Here is a 24,613-nt window from a genome sequence, read left to right on the forward strand (position 1 = left end):
GCTAGGTGCGATAATGCAGCTTTTTACATTCTCGGTTAGTTACGTAACGTTTGAGTAGTCGAAGCCACATGCACCCGCCAATTTGCCAGCTGTAGCTAGACATTCAGATGGCTAACTTTGGCCTGACAATAGCATAAGCCGAGGCAAGCTAATCGTGTAACATAGATAATCAACTGAGGTCCTTTCAGATTCATGTTTTGATGCCCCTGACAAATAGAGAGAGCATATTTTATTTAAATAAAATATTTAAATAATATATTTCCTAGTCTGAGCTCGAGTACGAAACGTCTTTTGTACCATACAGAGCGAATAACTAGAGGCAGGGGCTATTATTATTATTTTTTAAATAACAGTTCAGCTGGCCTAGACAGGATTACAATAGTGTTTGTAGAACTGTAACGTTACGTCTTAAATGCCTATTCAAGTGGGGGAACGCTCTTGAGTGTACTTATACCTGTCTTGTTATACCATACAAAATTGCTGTAACGTTAGCCTACAATTGTATTTAAATACATGAGAGATATGTTATCCAAAGTCTTGTATTTGCCTGACCTAATATTGCAGCACTTGTTAGAATGTCAGAAGCACCTAAATACTTTGCTGGTCCACGTAAATTAAAGTTAGTTGCACAAGTAAAACCGATTTAAAAAGTTAGTCTGGAGCCATTGGAAAATTATGAACAACCAGCACTTCATAAATAACCCTCTGGTCTTCTTCGGTCAAAAATGCACGCACAGACACACACACACACACACAAACATTATTGTGTTTGCTATTATTTTAGCATAATAGGTGTTCCTGATATCTGTTGCGATGCAACAATACATAAAATAATTACAGTTTGTATGTATATAGTTAAAATAATATTTATTATTAATATTACATTTATTCCTCTTTTTTAACCTTCAGTTTGATAATGATTGTTTGCTGTTATGTTATTTTATTATGTTTTTACTGTTAGATCATAATTGCTGTTCCCTTCTGAAGTTTTATTACCATTTATAGAATTAAACTGAATAAAATACCAATTAATTGCAAAATGTCTGTATAAAGTGTTTTGAATTATTACTATCCATCCCTTATTTTGTTAGAGTTTTTAATTATCAAATACTGACTAACAAAAATGCTTGCATTGTTGTGTTCCCTTTCTAACCAAATGTTATGGTTGGTTGTAATCACAATGCAAAACCTGATACTTATCTAACAGAAATATCTAAAAATATTAAAAAGTAGTCTTTTAGAATGTCTAAATATATATAAAAAATAAAAAAAACCAATAAAATGGAGAAATCATGTCTAAAAAAAAGGCGAATATTGCATTTATTAAACATTTTTTAAACTAAAATATATATCAATTCTAATGAAAAAAATAGCTCATAAAAATGTTATAATCATTGCATAGTAACATAGAAATCTTAAAAAAATTCTAAATAAGAATAAAAAAATATTATTGAACAAGAATATATATTACATTGGTTTTCCTGAAAAAAAAAAAAAAAAAGGCTTCGGTCACTTTAGAACGGGAAGAAGCCATGTGTGACCCCTAAACGAAGAGGACCAGAGGGTTAATAATACTGCTATGTAGACTACATGAGAGAACAGCCTGGGTATCTTTTCTAATATTTATTAGTTTATTATAGTGTCAACTGAAATATTATACTGTGTTTTACAGAGAAGGCATGAGACGCATCTGGAGGAATACTGTCAACTGACTTCAACAGCCTGCAAGAGGCCATCAGAAGGTGGAACAGGCTTCAAGGCGAAGCAACTGAAGCTGCTGGAGACCAAGCAGGTGTCTCAAAAGACGGTTGATCGGGCTATCCTCCGCTTCATCGTTCAAGGTCTCCAGCCCTTCTCCCTGGTTGAGAAACCATCCTTCCAAGACCTTATTGTAGAATTACAACCGAGTAGTGCCGTCATGTCCCGCACAACTGTGCGGCGCAAGATTGATTCAGCTACATCTAAAATGAAAGAACGTCTCAAGAACAAAATGAAAATGGTACCATACATTGCCACCACTACTGATTGTTGGACGGCCAGGAGAAGGAGCTTTATAGGTGTAACAGCCCACTGGCTCGATCCTTGCAGTTTTGAACGCCGTTCAGTTGCCCTTGCTTGCCGTCAACTAAGGGGCTCCCACACATTCAATGCCTTGGCAGCTGTTTTGACCGACATTCATGCAGAGTATGAAATAAGTCTAAAGGTTGTTAGAACTACAACAGACAACGGGTCGAATTTCGTCAAAGCGTTCCGTGTCTTTGGTCAGCAGGATGAGAATAACAATGAAGAGTTAGTTGCAGAAGGCACAATCGAAGAAGTAGTAGTAGGAGAAGATTGTGATGCATCTGATGGTGAAGAGGAGGTGGAATTCATCGATGTGGAAGCCATTCTGGAGGAAGATGATGGTCTTCAGTATCAGCTGCCGAAACATCATCGGTGTGCATGCCACACACTAAATTTAGTTTCCACAGTCGATGTTGATCGGGCTAATAAGACAGAAGCTTACAAGAAATTGTCCAGATCAGCCTTTTCTAAGTGCCAGGCACTCTGGAATAAAGCATCAAGGTCTCCTCAAAATGCAGAGCTTATAGAGGAACACTGTAAGCTTCACTTGGTACAGCCTAATTCAACTCGATGGAACTCCTCTTTCATGGCCGTGGAACGTGTGGTCAGAATCATTAGAGACCAAGGAGAGGGGTCTGTGAGAACGGTCTGTGCTGCACTCAATGTTCCAATGTAAGTAGCTTATGTTAATGTATAATTGTGTTCTTATTTTGTTAGAGTAATGCTTACCACATTATCTGCTGTAGGTACATAAACAAATAAATACATGTCCAGCATTGTACAGTGGTTCTGTTTACATTTTGTTGAAATATGTGTTTGTTTATTTTCTTCTGTTTCTATTAGGTACAGTCCGGCTGACATAGCCTTTTTAGGGGAATATGTCACCACCATGAGTCCAGTTGCGAAGTCCTTGAACATACTACAAGGAGAAGTCAACGTTCAGATGGGCTGGCTGCTCCCGACAATCACCACCCTCACAACCAAGCTTGAAAAGTCCAGACCGTCACTCAGATTTTGCAAGCCTCTTGTTGATGCTCTTCTTGAAGGTTTGAGGAAGCGGTTTGAGAGCATGATGTCAGAGCCAGAGCTAATTGCAGCAGCCATTCTCGTTCCAAGGTTCAAAACCTCCTGGACCAGCAATGACACAGTCCTACAGCTTGGTAAGGAAAATATTTTTTTTTGTTTGTTCGCTTGTTTTTTTCAAAAACCTTTACATCCAACAATGCTTCTATGCAGTTGTTTACTTAGAGTAATAATAACAAAAATATGAGTTTGTTGGTGTGATTCTGTGTTTCTAATCAAGGTCTTAGTTACATCAAGGAACATCTGCCAGAACACGATGAAGGTCTTCGGTCTCCTGATACCACATCAACCTCTTCTGATGAAGATGACTTCTTCACCAATGTCAAGCAGACGCATTCCCATGAGATAAGTAAGCAACTTGATGGATACCTATCCGCTACAGCTGAAGGAGTGAATACACTGGCCCCCTATCCAGCTGTGCGTAACCTCTCACTAAAGCTCAACACAGCCCTTCCAGCTTCAGCAGCGTGTGAACGGCTTTTTAGCATAGCAGGTTTGCTTTTCACCCCAAGAAGGGGATCAATTCATTCACAGAATTTTGAGAACCAACTTCTTCTCAAGTTGAACAAGGACTTCATGACATTTGATTGAATTGAAGTCCTGTACACACACACACACACACACACACACACACAGATTGTGATCAGCTGATTGCCTGATTTTCTTTAATCATTATTATTTTCTCTTCTTTGCTCTATGCTGCGTGTATAACACTGTCAGGTTCAGAGGTGTGTCACTCAGGACATTGCTATATTGCCTCCTTTGCTGGTTTAGGTTTATTGATTTCATTGATGAAACTCACATGTACACACAATTGTTAGCTGAAAGTTCTTTTCTGATATTACACATTAATGTAAGCCGAGCATTTGGTTTGATGTTCTTTAGTATGCGGTGTGTTTAACACAGTCAGGTTCAAATGTGGGTGCAAAAAATCCATTCAAGCTCTAGCAGAGGTTTGTCAGAGCGTTGCCATTGTGCTACTGCCTTGTGAGAAATGTTAAATAAAGCAACATGGTAAAAAGATGAAAATGACTTGATTTTACTTTCAATTCCTTTTACATTCTCCAAGGTATTAACATTTTTCATAACTCCATGTGTAGGACATTTCTGTACATAAATGTAAGCACTGTGGCAGTAGTAATGCAATATTTAGAAAATTTACTCTTGTACTCTTGATACTCAAGTACTTTTAAAAACAAGTACTTCCGTACTTTTACTTAAGTAGACATCTGACTGTAGTACTTTTACTTGTACTTGAGTAAAATTTAGCAAGGGGTATCTGTACTTTTACTCAAGTAACGAAGCTGTGTACTCTGTCCGCCTCTGGTTATTAGGGGTGTAACGGTACACAAAAATCACGGTTCGGTATGTACCTCGGTTTTAAAGTCACGGTTCGGTACGTTTTCGATACAGCAAAAAGAAAGAAATGCCAGAGAAATTTCTTATTTGTTAAAAGAAAAAAATATTTTTAAATAACTGAGTTTTCCTACATCTTGAAACTTTCAGGTTTATAAATGGGGTCAACTTTGAAGGATGAACAAATAATGTTTTGGTCATCACATTAAAAATAACATTTAAATATATATATATTTATTTATATATTATTTGAGTTTTGAAGAGCTGGAAAAAGATGTGTGAAGTACTTGAAAGCAGTTCACTATTCCAGCCAAACTGGTTACAGTTAGTGTTAGCCTACTATATTAAATCCATGGTGAATGTTGCTGGTCTGTGGACGTAAAGTATTACTAGTTCATTCACGGCACAATGTTTCTCCTGGTTTCCACGTCAGCGCTGTTTGATCTAGAGATCTACGGTTAATAACGGAGAAATGTGAATGCTTCTCACTAGATCTCGCAGTGCTGTTATTACTTCAGTGGCGAATTAAAATGTTTTCTTTACTGGATCTCTTAGCGCTGTGTTGTAACAGTGTCGCTTGATCGAGATCGGCTCGCGCTGCACAGATGTTGCTGGTCAAACGATCCGTGAAGCACAATATAATGAGTAGCGCAGTTTCGTTCAGCTTTCATTACGTTTGCCATTTGATGTTGCGCAACGTTGTGGTGATCGCGCCAGCGCGAATTTTGTCGGCAAGAAAAATGGTCCAAGGAATCGTTCGGTTTGTATGCGTACCGAACCGGAAGCCTCGAACCGAAACGGTTCAATACGAATACATGTACCGTTACACCCCTAGTGGTTATTGAAAAAACTAAAACTTAAAGTTTCTGAAATAAGGCCACAAAACACATACTAAATATCTGTCCACAAGACTTTTGACTAATGGATGTTGTCGCCTTGAGTTTTTTCTTCAAAATGATCTGAAAATCATCCTGCCTTATCATTCACATAAAACAATAGATTGGTTTAAATTTAAAAATGACACTTTTTGTTTGGAAAGGCAATATGCGCAGGGGTGTGACCTGCTGTGATTCACACCTGAGAAGACAATGGGCCCGCATAATGAGCGCATAATGGGGCTGCATACTAATGACCCTTTCATTCAGGTGTGTCACTGAGCCACAAGAATGTAATGATAATATATATATATATATTAAGGGGTGGAACGGTACATGTATTCGTATCGAACCGAAACGGTACGGGGGTCACGGTTCGGTGCACGAATTTACACGGAGAATACACGGTATAAAAATAAATAAAACTCACGTGCAAATTAATTAATGTAATGCGGAACTACTGTTAGATACGCGGGTTCTTTAGGGACACATAATCTGTACCATCGTTGGATTCAAACGTTCAAACGTTGGCTTTATACGCGCGTCCTATTCGCTTTGGACTAGCGTCGAACTAGACGCGAATTTGACGCTCTCGCAGAGAGAGAGAGAGAGAGAGAGAGAGAGAGAGAGAGAGAGAGAGAGAGAGAACAGTGGAAACATAAAAAACATACTCCGTCATTTTGTTCATCATTAAACCTGCAAAGTGTTTACTTATATTTGTGTACACTCGCAATAAAACACAACATTGTGCTTTTGTCACACTGTAAACTCTTGTCAAACTGTAACCTACAACTGTCACCCAACCAAAATCTCACACACACACACACTGTTTTAAAAGCAAAACATATTTATCCGACTCTATTTCAAAACAGTCTGTGGGTCCCATCTTTTGGACATTCATCATATTGCATTGGTTTCCATTTCTTGTCCTCGGAGCACTAATCTCACACATTCTACATTGATTAAAAAAAGAAAATCGAATGTGTTTTTAATGGTAGTATTATTTTATACAGAAATCAATTATTTATAATTCAGAAGAGAATAATGTTACATTGTCAATTAATAATGTTAATTAAAATTAAGGAAAACAAATATATTGATCTGAAATATAGCAAAATAATTTTAAATTAATAGTACAATTACCAAACATATCGCAAGGTCTTTTTGTCTTTTTATTAATTTAATTAATAACATAAATATATAAAACTATTGTCAGTGCACTACAAATAAACTGGTTCTATGCCTTTATTAATAAAACTTATTTAAAAAATACAATGCCTTCTGCATTTTTGTTTTGCTTTTCCCTCCATTGTACCGAAATCGTACCGAACCGTGATGTCTGAACCGAGGTATGAACCGAACCGTGACTTCTGTGTACCGTTCCACCCCTACTATATATATATATATATGCCTATATAATACAAAATTGATTCACAGTTCCAATTATTTATTTATTTTTCAAATTGTGCTTGCAAATTGTATAATATCAAATGTAAACATTTCTAGTAATTGTGCAGTTAATTCTCATACTGTTTTTACAGAAAAATTGGGAATATATCCCAAATGTGTCACTAATAAAACACAATACAAATAATTTAAAGAGGAGGCTTATATTGAGCTTTTAAGATTTACCTAAGATTTATTTATATGTAGCCTACATATATTTTTGCTATTTTAATAAAAAGGTTACAATTACAACAACAATTAAAATTGTAACTATATTTCAAATGTAATCTTTCTTTGTATATACTAAAGTATACATTTTATCATACATATTTCACAGTTGCGGATTAATTAGTTTGTTCGATTGTAGGCTATATTCAAACACTAAAATAACATCTTAGCAAACAAGCTTATTTGATGTGGCAGTATTTTACAGTAAAAACGACATCTTGTCTTTCATATGTAACATATCGTTTTTATGATTAGGACATATAAATGTTAATTTGCAGTTTAATACGTTGCTTATACAAAAATATTTTATTTCAACATATTTCAGTCGATTTTTACTCATCTCAGTATTGGAATATAGTTAGGTAAAAGCTGTTCATTCATTCACACACAAAAATGCGATTTATATTCAAACAGTCTTTTTGTTTACAGACACTATTCCATATCGCGATTAGCACAAAGCACTTGAAAATAAAGAATGTACCTATTCCTCAGCTGGATCCGTTGCTCCTCCAAATGAAACTACCTGCACTTCTGAGGTAATTTTTTTTCCAGGATTATTATTAAGATAGTATTATTCCTCACAGCGTCGTAAATATGAGTCTCTTTCGGTGGGTTATCCAGCTGATGTGGGCGTGGATCGCCTCAGAGCATTTTGTGTTTGAATAGAGCGCGCACTCCGTGGGCGTGGTCAAATTAACTTTAATGAGCTGAGACGAGAACGACTATCATCTCTCTCTTTTCGTACAGATTACATAAAATGAGAAAATTTGTTTTTTTATATAAATTACTTCATTTAAAAGAAGATAATTCAGGCTTCATGCCTGTGTGCCTGTATACCTGTTTGACTGAGTATTTGCAGAGTTACAGTTCATTTTTCGGACGCGTTTCAGGATGGACTTCACTGACAGAGAGAACGCAGAACGTGCATCATGATTATTTTTCTTTATTAGGCGAAAAGCATAACACTTTGTTTTTATTGTGAGGTTCCACAAAAAAAATACAAACTTAACAGGATCGAAAGATGTACAACACTTATATGTAAGATCAAAATCAACAGAGTAATTTGAGTCTCTTTTGCACTGATAAGGAAAAAAGTGAGCTGGTATCGCCGGCGAGACCGCCGACCCCAGAGGGTTAATGTGTTTTAGGTGGACAGATCAATACTGTACCAAAGAACATCAAAAACATGTAGGATGTTGGAAAATAAAAATGTCTTTTCTGTTCACCGAATGCTTTTTAATCTCCGCTATTGCTTCAATGCAAATGAACAAGTGCGCCGTTATTTGTTGCGTAGTGACGAGTGTGTTCGAGTAAGCCAGATATGTGCAGATTCTGTGCAAATACACTGTATTTAATATATGATGACTCAAATCTGCGCAGATTTGTCTTACACAAACTTCCCCAGCGAAGTGAGTACATATAATAAGTATCACGCCAAATGGGCTTGTGATTTGACAGCGTTACCCGCCACTGTTAATTTTTACCCACACTGTTAATTTTAAACCCTGATTATAAGAGAACAATTTGTGAAATGAGAAACCCTGCAACTCCATAAAATCCTGACGTATCCCCACACAAACCTGTCCGGAGTGGCGCTGGGAGCAGACCGGCAGCTTGTCGTAGGACAGGTGGTTCAGCCAGAGGTTCCCCTCGAAGCCGGTGTCCCCGGAGACGTCCTTCCAGCCGGTGACGACCCCCATGAGGTCTCCGGCCGTGAGCACGCTGTCGGAGAAGTCCCGCTCCGGGAGGCACGCTGGGAGAACCAGCTTCTTGAAGACGATCCTCTCCCTCAGCTCCAACACGGCCAGGTCGTTCTCCGGCCGGCCCTCGATGTACAGCGGGTGGATGTGCACCTGCTTCACGTGGAGAGTCTGCTCTCCGGCTTCAAACGAGCTCAGGCGCTTTCCTGCAGATTACAGAACGGACATTAAAGGGGCAGTCTGTAAGAATAGGTCATCAAGAAGGACATCGAAATAGGTATTTCCAATTCAAAATATGGGAGATCGTGGTTTCTCCCGCCTCCTCGGACTCAACGCTCCTCACACGGGTCGCCAGTTTGAGCTCACGCAACAGGAACGAGCGCAATACACAATGAAAATAGCCAACGTGCAGAATCACAGACCAAAACAATAACACACATTCCAGCCTGGACACGCACATTTCACAGTAAAATAACCGGATGTATAAGTGTTTTTTAGAGAAACGAGTGTGTGATCTTAGCATGTTTCCTCAATACATGAAAACATATAATGGTATTTTTATGCTTTAGTAGAGTAAAAAAATTGCATACAGCACCTTTAAGGCCTTGTAAGAATCCCGCACAGATAAGATTTTTATTTTTTACTTTATTGGAATGGTAAGAAACTTGCTATGTGAACACACACAAAAACGTCAAACGTCAAAAACGAATTTCCTCTAGTGGAAGCGTTCGGTACTGCAGCCGAACAACATCTCACTGAAAGCTCATTTTTTGAGATATCAGCCTCAAATTTGGAACTTGTTTAGATTTATGGCTTTGATTTTCTTGCAGTTTTAGAGTAAAACTGTATATATTTTAAAGAATTGTGCGATAACTTTATTTTTCTGTCTGGATCATCTCAGTGAGGGTTTACGCATGTACTGTATGGAGAATTTAGCGTTTCAGGCGTTTTCCAAAAGCTTCTCATCCACACTAAAACGTCAGTAAACGCCTGAAAACGCCAGTGTGGACGGAGAGCGTTTATAAACGGAAACAACGTTTTCAAATGTATCCGGATTAATGTAGACATAGACGCCTTCGTATGTGTGAATGTAAACTCACCCACGGACACCTGGAAATCACTGTACTTTCTCACACACTGGGCTGAGGTGAGGACCAGATTCTCCCTGAACACGACCCCGCTGCAGAAACCACTCGACCCCTGACGCAGCATCGCCTTCACAGACACACAACATCTTATGAGTGACAGCCGCATGTAAATGTGCAGTAAAGTATTGTTTTGTGTGCGTACAGAAAATGGGTGAATACTATAGTGATAAAGAGCCTTTTCTGTAAAGGGCTCCCAACTCTGGAACATGTTGCTAAGTGAGTTTAAAGCAGTACGTGAAATTAAGTCTTTTACATTGAAGGTAAAGCGGTGGTTTAAAATAAATCAGAACTGTACGCATATTTACATTTAATAAACGTTTGTTTTAATTAGTTATTCATGCCAGGGTTGGAAGTATCCTTAAAATAGGTACAGGTCAAATGACCTAGAATAGGTAGGTATGTGTGTGTATGTGTATAAATAACATGATGCATCAGTTTTATTCTATGATTAGTATTTTTTTATTTTTTAGAAAAGGGCACCTTTCTAGGGCATGAGACGTAAATTAGCTTATGCTATACTCTCAATGTGCAATACATATTTTCCAGTTTTCGACTGGAATCATGTTTTTGGTACTGTCCCTGTATAAATAAACCTATAAATAAACAACTGAAAGATGAAGGCTGTGATATTAATGTTGTCCACTAGAGGGAGCCACAGGATAATATTTTTTTTTTAACTTCATTGGAATGGTACGAAAAAATCATGGACATGATTCGAACAGGTTAAATGGTCCTGAATAAAATAGTCGCACTTGTGCTCCTCGTGGTCAAAAATGAGCGCATTGGAAATGAATAGGAGTGGAATTTTGGTACTGCAGCTAAACAAACTCTTACTAAAAGCTAATTTTTTTAGATATCAACCTTAAATTTGGAACATGACTTGTTTAGATTTATGGCTTTGATTTTCTCAGTTTTAGAGTAAAACTTGATTTTGAAAATATAGATTTCATTTAAAAAAAAAATATAGTATTTTTGTGCATTTTTCATAACAATAAACATAAAATTCTGTAACTTTTTTTAAGTTTACTTTTTTCACTTCAGCAATAATCTGCCAAGTTTCGTCTTTAAAAAGAGATCAAACTTCAGTCTGTTTCTCTAAAGCATTCAAGATTTACCACAATTTTATGTTGGAAATTAAATTTTCAGGTCTATGCTCAAAAAGTGAATAAATGGATTATAAATACAGCGTCAATATAATGTAGTACTATAAAATCCCCTAAAAATACAAAATATTGAATCAAAAACATTATCAAACTAAAATATAGTCATTTATTTAATAAAAAAAAAAAAAAAAATCCAACACGCGAAGAGCACCTAATCCTAATTGACCTTTTTTTTTTTTTTATACAACAGAAATGAACCATCACTGAACTTACTTAAGCTGGACTGTGACGCTATTTTCTTCTGGAAACAAACTTTGTTGCATTATTTTCCTGTTATCACTGTAAAGCTGCTTTTTTAAATATCGGTTTCCATCCCTTTGAACAGATACAGGGCTCCAGACTAACTTTTTGCCTTGGTTGCACTGGTGCGCCTAACTTTTTTATTTAGGTGCACCAGCACAAAATTTAGGTGCACTCAAATTTTTCCTTGTCTCGCGTCGCCTTTAACGCTACAATTTCAAGGTCACCTTTTTATCAGCTCCATATAAATTCATATATATTATGTAAATGCTTTTAAACCAGAATAAGGTGTAGTTTTTTTTTTATTATCATTTGAAGCACAATTATACTGTAGCCTATATAAAAATTAGTGCTGGGCAAGTTAACGCGTTATTATCGCGTTAACGCATTTATTAATTAATGCCGACAATTTTTTTATCGCGCGTTAACGCAGTTTTTTTTTTTATTATTATTTTGAAAGTCCGTTGCTCACTGGCTCTGAATACACATAGGCCTACAGTCAAACCATGATCACAGGAGGGGTGCGATGTTGGTCAGCCAGCAAATAACCCACCCAAACAAGCAGTGGAGAGGCTTTGGCAGGTTCTCTCAGGTGAACAGAAAGGGAGACAGCGCTCCGCGAGTGAATGACAGGCGCTCTATGGATAGTAACCATGGCAACGGCTTCTGTGCGCTACGCAGCTGTAGCCTTTTTAACTTAAATTAAAATTATACATAACTTTACCTGATAGGCCTGCGTTTAGTTTAGCGGGGATGCTCTGCCATGTGAATTCTCTCCTGTTGATGTCCTGATAACTATTTAGATTCTGGAAACTCACAAACAGCGAGCCGAGGATCAGTCTCTCTTCCAATAATTTGTGCTGCGCGTCGTGTACAAAAAGTTAGACTATTCAACTTCGGGAACGCGCGGGCGCGTGCGTGAGGCGAGCATGACCGCAACAGTTTCACAGGAACGCACCCGCTTGTCGCTGCACCTGTGCTCGACCACTTCACCTCACTCTAGGCTGATTTATACTTCTGCGTCGGACCTACGCCGGAGCCTCTACACTATAGACTACGCGTTGGTTTCCATTTATATCTGCGTCGTTGTCCGCGTTGACGTGCAATTACACATGCAGAGGGAGAGTGTGAAACCCGGGGAACGGTTCTAGCAATCACAGCGCTTGCGGTACGCGTAGAATTGACGTTACATTTTGCACGTCAGGGTACGCACGCTACACAGCTATGGCGTGAGTTCGACGCAGAAGTATAAATTGGGCTTTACCTCTGTTTAATGTAATCTTACGTGGGAAACCATGGCATGCCATGACCAAACCTAAGCTGCTATCAGAGAAGTAACGTTGGTCGACTTATATCTGTAGTAGTGATCATGACCCTTTGACTACATAGACTGTTTCTGCTGCTCCCTGATACAAAATACCTGTTCAGAAAAAAACAAGAAAACTTGACTCGTTTTAACAAGCTAGATAAAAGGTAATGCAGTAGCAAATAGCTTTGTTTAAAATTGATACTGTGTAAAGGGAATACTGCTGGTATAAAAGCACCTTATTTGTTTAAAGTTTTTGCAAACCACATGTTATTGCACTTTTGTAGCAGTACATTTAAATCAAAAGTGCGCAATACACTACTTTAGAATTTATTATTCAATTTTGCGCGTAACAATGCGATTAATCGCAAGAAAATCATGCGATTAATCGCGATTAAATTTTTTAATCGTTGCCCAGCACTAATAAAAATATAAATCAAGTTTTCAAGTTAGGGCAGGGTATTGACACAAATTTCACAATTCGATTCAAGATTGATTATTCTGGATATCAGGTACAATACATGGCAAATTTTCTCAAGGAAAACAAATCTCAACTAATGCTGTAAACTGGGAGTCAGTTGTTGCCAACTATGCTTCATTAGCCTACTATAATATTGAAGGTAAAAATTACCTGATCTGTACACAAACACTTCAATTACACTTTTATCTATTTTTATAATAATAAAGTTATATGAAATTATAAAAATTTTCAAATGGTGGCTGCATAAAAACTTGCCAGATTTTTTCAAACAACATGCATTAAATATTGAAAAACATTAAAAATTATAATGAATATGTAATATGGTGCATATATTAGACACAATGCTCCTCTAGAGTTAATTTTTCTAGCTAGCTAACGAGTTTATGGTCACTGGATATGTTTTTTCTGAGGTAAATGTGACGTTCCATTACATTGTTTGCAAGCGTTTTACTGACGTCTTTTCCACGGTTGAAAGAAACACTGATTGAGCGATTCCATGTGAAAGATACGGATTTCGATAAGTTGTACTCTATCTTTTAACACACTTTCAGATGCTCGTTCATGTTTATTTCGCGCTGTAACTGGTATTATTAAGGCGGAAAAGAAGATCATGTGCGCGCCGCGCTGCTGCTTCTCTTGAGCTGAGCTGAGCCAGAGCGATCTCACGCCACAGCGTCAAAACACTATTTATGTTTTTGAATTTTGTAAGAAAATGGACCTAATTTGAAATCTGAGACTTTTGTTTCATATCAATAGAAACAAGCACAAAGATTATTGCGATTTATTGGATGGGATGCTCGCTACAATGTTCCATTCATTCATCAACTGAAAACAGCATAGCCCAACGGTTCGTAAAAATGAGAATCGATTAAAATCGAGAAATCAATATTTTTTACCTAGCCCTAGTTCAAGTAGCCTACATTTTTAAAAGTTTCTTCGTCGTCTGATTTCTTGCGTTTATTTAGCTGATGCTGCTGATTGCCGTAACTGATTCTCTGGTGCTCAAGTCGCAATTTATTTCAATCACACAGCAGCACGGAGCATTTTAGTCCTACAGGACTATCTGAACCACAGCCAATCAGAGGCAAAGACCCGCCCAATCTCTATCTCTGATTGGTTTAGACCACGATATGATCCAACCATGCGTGCAAGGAGAACAAAAGACTCGTTTGTGGAGAGGCAGCGGATGCAATCATGCGAGAACGTTAGGTGCACTGGTGCGACCTAGGAAAAATTGTCGTCGCACCCTTACAAAATTGGTCGCACTCTAGAGCCCTGAGATATAAATGCCTAGATCTAGTTCATTTGTGTAACTATGGTGTACTGACAGTATAGTTTTATATAAGTTGTGTAAATAGAAATCTGTGAAATGCCTATAGATCATTAAATGTTTAATTAACTTAATTAAACCCAATAAAACATATTTTTCTCAAGTTGTCGCACACAATTAAATATGATGCTGTCCATTTGAAATGAAGAGACAATTTTATTTATTTTTAACTGTGATATATTATAAAATTTCTATAAAAGACATTGACTGTTGTGGTATGAATAATAAAACAAACACTTATGCGTTAAACTGCAGGTATATTTAGAAATAAATTATAAAAATGAAAAGGGCCTTATGATAAATGCTTCCGATAAATAAAAGTTGAGCTGCAAATTATCTTCACATTCATTTGAAATTGTCCTGTGACATCCTATGACATGCGATTCATCTCGATTTAAATGTTGAATATGAGTCCATGCATATTACTATCAAACCCTGATTTTCAGTGAAGATTCAAGAAGCATTTGTATGTAAAAACCTCATCATAATATACATTTCAGTTGCATCTCTAATCCTCCACATGTGCCGCTTGGGGCTATATTTGATTTATAGTATTTATTTGTACTATTGCTTGTAATTTTACTATTTGTTCTTATTTTATTACTGACCTGACTGTTTACTTGTTTTTAATCATGTTTTTAATCAATATTAGTTAGGTTAGTGTGTTTTTGCTGTAGTGTAGAAATCTGAACAGAGGATTGTGATATTTCATGGGCAGTGTTGAGGGAAACACATGACTAACACACTGGCGGATGAAGACTGGTGGAGGATGAAGAGGAGTGTGTAGAGGAGGATGAAGAGTAGTGGATTAAAACACTGGAGGATGAAGAGGAGTGTGTAGAGGAGGATGAAGAGTAGAGGAGGATGAAGAAGAGTGTGTAGAGGAGGATGAAGAGTAGTGGATTAAAACACTGAAGGATGAAGAGTAGTGGATGATGAAGAGGAGTGTGTAGAGGAGGATGAAGAGTAGAGGAGTGTGTAGAGGAGGATGAAGAGTAGAGGAGTGTGCAGAGGAGTGTGTTAAAACACTGGAGGATGAAGAGTAGTGGATTAAAACACTGGAGGATGAAGAGTAGAGGAGTGTGTAGAGGAGTGTGTTAAAACACTGGAGGATGAAGAGTAGAGGAGGATGAAGAGTAGAGGAGTGTGTAGAGGAGGATGAAGAGGAGTGTGTAGAGGAGTGTGTGTAGAGGAGGATGAAGAGGAGTGTGTAGAGGAGTGTGTAGAGGAGGATGAAGAGTAGTGGATTAAAACACTGGAGGATGAAGAGTAGTGGAGGATGAAGAGGAGTGTGTAGAGGAGGATGAAGAGTAGAGGAGGACGAAGAAGAGTGTGTAGAGGAGGATGAAGAGTAGTGGATTAAAACACTGAAGGATGAAGAGTAGTGGAGGATGAAGAGGAGTGTGTAGAGGAGGATGAAGAGTAGAGGAGTGTGTAGAGGAGGATGAAGAGTAGAGGAGTGTGCAGAGGAGTGTGTTAAAACACTGGAGGATGAAGAGTAGAGGAGTGTGTAGAGGAGTGTGTAGAGGAGGATGAAGAGGAGTGTGTAGAGGAGTGTGTGTAGAGGAGGATGAAGAGGAGGATGAAGAGTAGTGGATTAAAACACTGGAGGATGAAGAGTAGTGGAGGATGAAGAGGAGTGTGTAGAGGAGGATGAAGAGTAGAGGAGGATGAAGAAGAGTGTGTAGAGGAGGATGAAGAGTAGTGGATTAAAACACTGAAGGATGAAGAGTAGTGGAGGATGAAGAGGAGTGTGTAGAGGAGGATGAAGAGTAGAGGAGTGTGTAGAGGAGGATGAAGAGTAGAGGAGTGTGCAGAGGAGTGTGTAGAGGAGGATGAAGAGGAGTGTGTAGAGGAGTGTGTGTATAGATGAGTGTGTGTAGAGGAGTGTGTTCACCTGCCAGGGACACTCCTCCGGGCTGCATGCGAGTCCTTCATACTCTGACTTTATGTTGGCGGACTGACGTCGGTCCCACTGGCTCGAGCTGCTCAACTTCCCACACGGGAACAACACTGAAGAGAGAAGTGAACGTTTACTTACAGGTGAGTTTGTATTGCTTGTCATTACTGGTACATGGCTTTTTTGGAGTCTGGAGTCACACCGTCTCCTACACATGTGAGACCGGATAATCATGTGTAAGATGCTGTGAGCAGGAACTGAACACACTTTTCCCACACCCTGATCACACACACCCCATTCTGTGTTCATGCCACGGTACAGGTGTTTGGTTATGCTTTATTTCGATAGACACTCTACTAACTAAAAGTAACTTTGCAACTACATGTCCACTACCTCTCATTAGAGCATTAGTAGACCAGTTATTCAGTGCTTTAAAAAAAATAAAATAAAAAAAAATACACAATGCCAATGAAACATGCTTTATTGAAACTATATAAAGTTCTTTACTTTAGCTCTGACTATTTATATATTTATTACATGGCTTGGTTGAACTCTAATGTATAATGCGGTCTGTTATTTCTTGATAACACACCGTTGCCATGAAAAACAGAGCGTTGCCATGGCCACAGTTCTGTTCAATCTGGAGAATAAACTCCTTTAAATCAATAAACTCCTTTTTAAATCAATATTTTGTGTCAATTTATTGATTTATTTGGTAGGTAGCCATGTAATAAGCATGTGTGTGAGGTATGAGCTGTGACTGTGACAGTAGGGACTCACCCGTCAATGGTTGTGTGTGAGGTATGAGCTGTGACTGTGGCGGGTATAGGGGACTCACCCATCAGTGGTTGTGTGTGAGGAATGAGCTGTGACTGTGATGGTAGGGACTCACCCGTCAGTGGTTGTGTGTGAGGTATGAGCTGTGACTGTGTCGGGTATAGGGGACTCACCCATCAGTGGTTGTGTGTGAGGAATGAGCTGTGACTGTGACGGTAGGGACTCACCCGTCTGTGGTTGTGTGTGAGGAATGAGCTGTGACTGTGACAGTAGGGACTCACCCATCAGTGGTTGTGTGTGAGGTATGAGCTGTGACTGTGACGGTAGGGACTCACCCGTCAGTGGTTATGTGTGAGGAATGAGCTGTGACTGTGACGGTAGGGACTCACCCGTCTGTGGTTGTGTGTGAGGAATGAGCTGTGACTGTGACGGTAGGGACTCACCCGTCAGTGGTTGTGTGTGAGGTATGAGCTGTGACTGTGTCGGGTATAGGGGACTCACCCATCAGTGGTTGTGTGTGAGGAATGAGCTGTGACTGTGACGGTAGGGACTCACCCGTCTGTGGTTGTGTGTGAGGAATGAGCTGTGACTGTGACAGTAGGGACTCACCCATCAGTGGTTGTGTGTGAGGTATGAGCTGTGACTGTGACGGGTATAGGAGACTCACCCATCAGTGGTTGTGTGTGAGGTATGAGCTGTGACTGTGACGGTAGGGACTCACCCGTCAGTGGTTATGTGTGAGGAATGAGCTGTGACTGTGACGGTAGGGACTCACCCGTCAGTGGTTGTGTGTGAGGAATGAGCTGTGACTGTGACAGTAGGGACTCACCCGTCAGTGGTTGTGTGTGAGGTATGAGCTGTGACTGTGTCGGGTATAGGGGACTCACCCATCAGTGGTTGTGTGTGAGGAATGAGCTGTGACTATGACGGTAGGGACTCACCCGTCAGTGGTTGTGTGTGAGGTATGAGCTGTGACTGTGTCGGGTATAGGGGACTCACCCATCAGTGGTTGTGTGTGAGGAATGAGCTGTGACTGTGACGGTAGGGACTCACCCATCAGTGGTTGTGTGTGAGGAATGAGCTGTGACTATGACGGTAGGGACTCACCCATCAGTGGTTGTGTGTGAGGAATGAGCTGTGACTATGACGGTAGGGACTCACCCGTCAGTGGTTGTGTGTGAGGTATGAGCTGTGACTGTGACGGTAGGGACTCACCCATCAGTGGTTGTGTGTGAGGAATGAGCTGTGACTATGACGGTAGGGACTCACCCATCAGTGGTTGTGTGTGAGGAATGAGCTGTGACTATGACGGTAGGGACTCACCCATCAGTGGTTGTGTGTGAGGAATGAGCTGTGACTATGACGGTAGGGACTCACCCGTCAGTGGTTGTGTGTGAGGAATGAGCTGTGACTGTGACGGTAGGGACTCACCCATCAGTGGTTGTGTGTGAGGAATGAGCTGTGACTATGACGGTAGGGACTCACCCATCAGTGGTTGTGTGTGAGGAATGAGCTGTGACTATGACGGTAGGGACTCACCCATCAGTGGTTGTGTGTGAGGAATGAGCTGTGACTATGACGGTAGGGACTCACCCATCAGTGGTTGTGTGTGAGGTATGAGCTGTGACTGTGTCGGGTATAGGGGACTCACCCATCAGTGGTTGTGTGTGAGGAATGAGCTGTGACTGTGACGGTAGGGACTCACCCATCAGTGGTTGTGTGTGAGGAATGAGCTGTGACTATGACGGTAGGGACTCACCCATCAGTGGTTGTGTGTGAGGAATGAGCTGTGACTATGACGGTAGGGACTCACCCGTCAGTGGTTGTGTGTGAGGTATGAGCTGTGACTGTGTCGGGTATAGGGGACTCACCCATCAGTGGTTGTGTGTGAGGAATGAGCTGTGACTGTGACGGTAGGGACTCACCCATCAGTGGTTGTGTGTGAGGAATGAGCTGTGACTATGACGGTAGGGACTCACCCATCAGTGGTTGTGTGTGAGGAATGAGCTGTGACTATGACGGTAGGGACTCACCCATCAGTGGTTGTGTGTGAGGAATGAGCTGTGACTATGACGGTAGGGACTCACCCGTCAGTGGTTGTGTGTGAGGTATGAGCTGTGACTGTGACGGTAGGGACTCACCCATCAGTGGTTGTGTGTGAGGAATGAGCTGTGACTATGACGGTAGGGACTCACCCATCAGTGGTTGTGTGTGAGGAATGAGCTGTGACTATGACGGTAGGGACTCACCCATCAGTGGTTGTGTGTGAGGAATGAGCTGTGACTATGACGGTAGGGACTCACCCGTCAGTGGTTGTGTGTGAGGAATGAGCTGTGACTGTGACGGTAGGGACTCACCCATCAGTGGTTGTGTGTGAGGAATGAGCTGTGACTATGACGGTAGGGACTCACCCATCAGTGGTTGTGTGTGAGGAATGAGCTGTGACTATGACGGTAGGGACTCACCCATCAGTGGTTGTGTGTGAGGAATGAGCTGTGACTATGACGGTAGGGACTCACCCGTCAGTGGTTGTGTGTGAGGTATGAGCTGTGACTGTGTCGGGTATAGGGGACTCACCCATCAGTGGTTGTGTGTGAGGAATGAGCTGTGACTATGACGGTAGGGACTCACCCGTCAGTGGTTGTGTGTGAGGTATGAGCTGTGACTGTGACGGGTATAGGGGACTCACCCGTCAGTGGTTGTGTGTGAGGTATGAGCTGTGACTGTGACGGGTATAGGGGACTCACCCGTCTGTGGTTGTGTGTGAGGTATGAGCTGTGACTGTGACGGGTATAGGGGACTCACCCGTCAGTGGTTGTGTGTGAGGTATGAGCTGTGACTATGGCGGGTATAGGGGACTCACCCGTCAGTGGTTGTGTGTGAGGTATGAGCTGTGACGGTAGGGACTCACCCGTCAGTGGTTGTGTGTGAGGTATGAGCTGTGACTGTGACGGGTATAGGGGACTCACCCGTCAGTGGTTGTGTGTGAGGTATGAGCTGTGACTGTGACGGGTATAGGGGACTCACCCGTCTGTGGTTGTGTGTGAGGTATGAGCTGTGACTGTGACGGGTATAGGGGACTCACCCGTCAGTGGTTGTGTGTGAGGTATGAGCTGTGACTGTGACGGGTATAGGGGACTCACCCGTCTGTGGTTGTGTGTGAGGTATGAGCTGTGACTATGGCGGGTATAGGGGACTCACCCGTCAGTGGTTGTGTGTGAGGTATGAGCTGTGATGGTAGCGTAGGGACTCACCCGCCGGCTCGCACTTCTCCTTCTGCTTGAGTCTCCAGCCGTAAGCACACGAGCACTCGTACGACTGATAGCCCGGCTTGCAGAACTGACTGCAGCCTTTGCTCTTGTCTATCACACACAGCGTCTTATCTGTAGATGTGACAACACTCAATGAGTTACGTGACGATCGGGTCATAACAGCATCATGTAATAAAGACAATTCAGAAATATAACAGAAATTCTGAAATTTTACAGAAATACAGTTGTCAAATCTTAGGAGTTTTAAGGTAGAACTGTTGCGTGCATCATTTTGTTAAAGAGGTCATGAAATGCATTTCCAGATCTCTCTATTGTTTCTGGATGTTATGTTATTAGAACTGTTCGACACGCTGAAGCTCGGGTCGCCAGTGCACTTTTTATTTTACTCGCCAGAATTTAAACATGGAATGTAAAAATAAAAATTCTATATAAATATAATATAAAAGATACATTTCAAACTTTACTAAAGACAAGTAAACAGCCTGTAATAAAATAAGCACAAATAAACAAACTACAAGCAATAGCACAAGATTAGGGACTGAAATTGAATAAAGTAATCAAATGTAAAATAACTATAGGGCTGCCTAAGAGGTTTGGTCCACTAAGATTTTATTATCACTTGAAACATGTAAGTAGCATCAACTTTACAAGTCCTCTCGCTCTAATGCTAACCTAGATAAATATGCGCTGTTATTAGCGCGCTACATTGTTTAAAATTAATACATTTTTATCTAACTGGGATTTTTTATATGTACATTTCTGCAATACATAACTTAGACACAGTTCCCTCTGATAACAGATCACACTAATGTAGAAACATGCATTTTCTGTAAAGCTGCTTTGAAACGATGTGTATTGTGAAAAGCGCTATACAAATAAACATGAATTGAATTGTTTGTGTGCAGAGCTCTCACTGCATGACATACGGCGCGATCTCTTGCATTTAAATTAAAATAATCTGTCACTTCTGGTCATACAGATAAGAGTAATGCAAACTGTAAAGGGTCTACTTTTATTTCTGTAAACTCACTATAACAACAAAACGTTGTGCTTTTGTAAAATAATGAAAACAGTCAGGATGTGCTTTCTGCCGTCTCGGTTTCTGTGAACTCGAGTGTCAACAGTGACCAACATTTTCAATAAAACATCAACATCTAAACCTCTGTTAATTCTCAATAAGAGCTTCTGTAGACGTCTGATAGAGATAAAGTCAGTCTGGTCAGTAATAAGTGAAGCTGGTAATGCTGTTTGTGGAGTTGTTTAATCCTCCTCTGCTGAGATCTTCACAGATTTAATGACTTCTTCTCTTCAGTGGATTTCATCTAAGACTGTGACTGAATTCAGCTGTAGTTCTCAGCTGTGTTTCTCTTTCCTTCAGTGATTCTGCTCATTATCATCAAGTGTCACCACTAAGGGTCTGTTTAATACGACGCCGTTTTCAACTAAAAATTTAAAACTTTTTTTGCCGTTCATTTACACGACAACAGTGTTTTGGGGGACTGAAAATGCAAACTTTTGAGAACAGTCTCCGTGTAAACAACAGAAACGTGAATCTCTGAAGACGATGACATCATGCACATGCGTATTACGTGTTCAGTCTTCAGTGTTTCATCGCCATCTAGTGGCCTGGCAGCAGAATACAGCGTTTTCAGCCGTTTTCGCGGATCCGTGTGAATGGCGTCGTCTGTATGCGGAAAACTCAAAGGAAAAACTTCTCGTTTTAAGCATATCGCTGTTGTGTAAACGTACCCTAATGCTCAATCATCACTTAAGCAGTGTTAAAGAGATAATTAAGTGATTAATTAAGACTCTATAGAGGGGGACCATATGTACATGTGTTGATTTTAGTGTTGATTTGCTGTGTAGAACTCAAACGGAGGGAAGAATGCATATGGAGATGAGGATATTCATAGTAAAACTAGGCGCTGAAAGCACTATATATGGTTATTTCGGGAGGAGATGGGGTGAGGATGCATGCATGTATGACCAATCTTCCGCTGATAAGGATTTCTAAAGGCAATTTTGTGCAGGTTTTGGCATACGTACTTTAAGAATTATATTGACGCACAGTTTTATACACGAGGCCCCAGAATGGTGGAAATCAAAATGGTAATGTGTAAATGTCCTTATGTGTGAGTACATTTTGATTTTCCACTTCATGACCCCTTTAATGTGTACTTTTAAAAAGAGTTCAACATGCTCAAAAGCATCTCTTGTAAATATGCAGTGCAGTGAACAAATATTTAGGCTAATGCAGAGATGCATTGTTTTTATTTTTTGTGTATTAGATTTTTCTGGAAAGCAGACATAAACATGAATGAAGTGTTTCTAAAACATCATGGGTTGAGCTACATACCGGTCTCGCAGTGGATTCCTGCAAAGCCTGATTTGCAGATGCAGTCATAACCGCCCACACTATCTGAACACATGGCTCCGTTTTTGCACGGATGGTCCGCACACTGGTCACCATCTAGTGTGCAAGACATCATGAGGGATAACACACATGATACACAGAAAACATTATATATCCTGTAATGTATACAAACCAGACTACAGCATATCTTAAGCATTACTAAATGGTTCTTTGTAAGATTGATTATGACTGGTCAATCGCAGCATTTTCATGTTCAATACTGTTTTATGATATAATCATAACTATATAATCAACTGCTGTCCCAAGAAAGCCAACATCCTTCGGTAACCTTCATTTTACAGTGTCCTTGTTACACGTTACTTGAACTTACTATAGTAATAAAGAGTAAATTAAGCATAAATACATCCAAACCCTAATCCTATGTGCCAAAATCCCACTTGTCTATATTCGCTTCATTGGGCTTGTCTTCAGTCCAGCTCTAATCAAACACAGCTGAACCAGCTCTTCACGCTCTTCAGGATCGCTGGGAAAGCACAGGTGAGCTGAAGGAGCTTGGAAATACACTTGTCCAGGACAGGGTTGAAGACCTGCCATGGCTATCGATGTTTTTGAATTTTGGAAAGACAACTGACACCAGACTTCCTCACATGACCATCATTCATTTTTACACAAGTTTGTTTCTGCAGCATTCACAACTTACCGATGTAGACCGACCAGAAGATATCCTGTAAAGAAACAAACACAATCCATTTAGGTCTATGATTACAAGTGGAACTGTGAATATTAGCAAGAATACTAAATATCCCAATAATATTTCCTGGGATTTTGCCTATAACGATAATAATTGGTCCCTTGGTTTGGGCCTGTCATGAACGGCCGATTCCTGAAGCTTTTCATATTCGTCTTATTCTGTGCGGTGCTCGGAAATGTACAGATTTATTGGGTCACTGAATCACTGATCTGTTTAAGACACGGACTCGTTCAGTAATAAAGCACCGCTCGCACAGGCAAAACAGCTCTGCTGTGGTTACCAACCGTTTTTGTTTGACAAAACAAAGCAAAAGCAGAACATATTGACAATATTGGGCAATAAAAACAGCAACTCAAAACGACCAATTATTGTTTATTGTATATCACAAGCATGCTAATACGTGTGTGATACATTATACAGTCAAACCAAAAATTATTCAGACACCAGAAATAATTTATATTGTTTTACTAGTGTGTGCAGGACACTATAGTTCATTTATGTAAGTGAGGAGAGGAAAATAAAGTAAACTGTGACATATTATACCCAAAAACTCTTCATACAGAGACTACCAGTAAAATCTATACAAATTTGGGACCATAAATTATCCAGACACTTTGGGGCTGTTTACACCTGGTCACTTCATGCGTTTTCTGTGATCGGATGGCTATCCGATCGTGAAAAGACCAGTTGTAAATGCTCTCCGAAATGCATTCGAGACGGATTTGAATCCGATCGCTCAAACCACTTCAGGAGGTGGTCTGGGCCGCTTTCCAGACGAAACTGGACAAGTGTAAATGCATCTGGTTGTTGAAACCACATATGTAAATTTTACTCCACCCAAAAATGCCCAAAAATAAACGTGTGAGAGCGTGTTATATATCAAGCCAACGCACTGCAAACTATCACAAATCAAAGTGAAAGTCAGTCGCAGACGCTTCATTGAAAGTAAAGAAACGAAATGATCTTACCAGGGCTGTTGCCGCTCTCTCTTATTGCCGTCTTTGATTTTGAAATTAGCTGATGATCAATAAAATGCAGCTCATCTGTGCACTCCATTAAATCTGCATATAGCGTGGGAATTGAAGATCGGATTTATATCCGTTTTGCAAAAACACATTT

General features: G+C 40.1%; 2 protein-coding genes across 3 annotated transcripts in view; one reads left to right on the plus strand and one right to left on the minus strand.

Moving 5' to 3' along the window:
* proza (protein Z, vitamin K-dependent plasma glycoprotein a) overlaps positions 1-24,613 on the minus strand; it is a 57,471-nt gene that overhangs the window by 18,172 nt on the left and 14,686 nt on the right. For both annotated transcript variants that reach the window (XM_056249974.1, XM_056249973.1), the window contains 6 exons: positions 23,444-23,468; positions 22,726-22,839; positions 20,352-20,480; positions 16,318-16,433; positions 9,853-9,967; positions 8,633-8,958 (listed from right to left, as the gene is read on the minus strand). In XM_056249974.1, the coding sequence (XP_056105949.1) occupies positions 8,633-8,958; positions 9,853-9,967; positions 16,318-16,433; positions 20,352-20,480; positions 22,726-22,839; positions 23,444-23,468 (825 nt within the window). The remainder of the gene's footprint in view (positions 1-8,632; positions 8,959-9,852; positions 9,968-16,317; positions 16,434-20,351; positions 20,481-22,725; positions 22,840-23,443; positions 23,469-24,613) is intronic.
* Positions 1,584-4,210, plus strand: LOC130084506 (uncharacterized). Its single transcript, XM_056249972.1, has 3 exons — positions 1,584-2,736; positions 2,908-3,224; positions 3,368-4,210. The coding sequence occupies exons 1-3, from the start codon at positions 1,919-1,921 to the stop codon at positions 3,736-3,738; spliced, it is 1,506 nt and encodes a 501-aa protein (XP_056105947.1). The 5' UTR covers positions 1,584-1,918; the 3' UTR covers positions 3,739-4,210.

This window comes from Rhinichthys klamathensis, unplaced genomic scaffold (genome assembly GCF_029890125.1).
Source record: "Rhinichthys klamathensis goyatoka isolate OS25496 unplaced genomic scaffold, OSU_Roscu_1.1 h1tg000065l_1, whole genome shotgun sequence".
In the NCBI taxonomy this organism is placed as follows: Eukaryota; Metazoa; Chordata; class Actinopteri; order Cypriniformes; family Leuciscidae; genus Rhinichthys; species Rhinichthys klamathensis.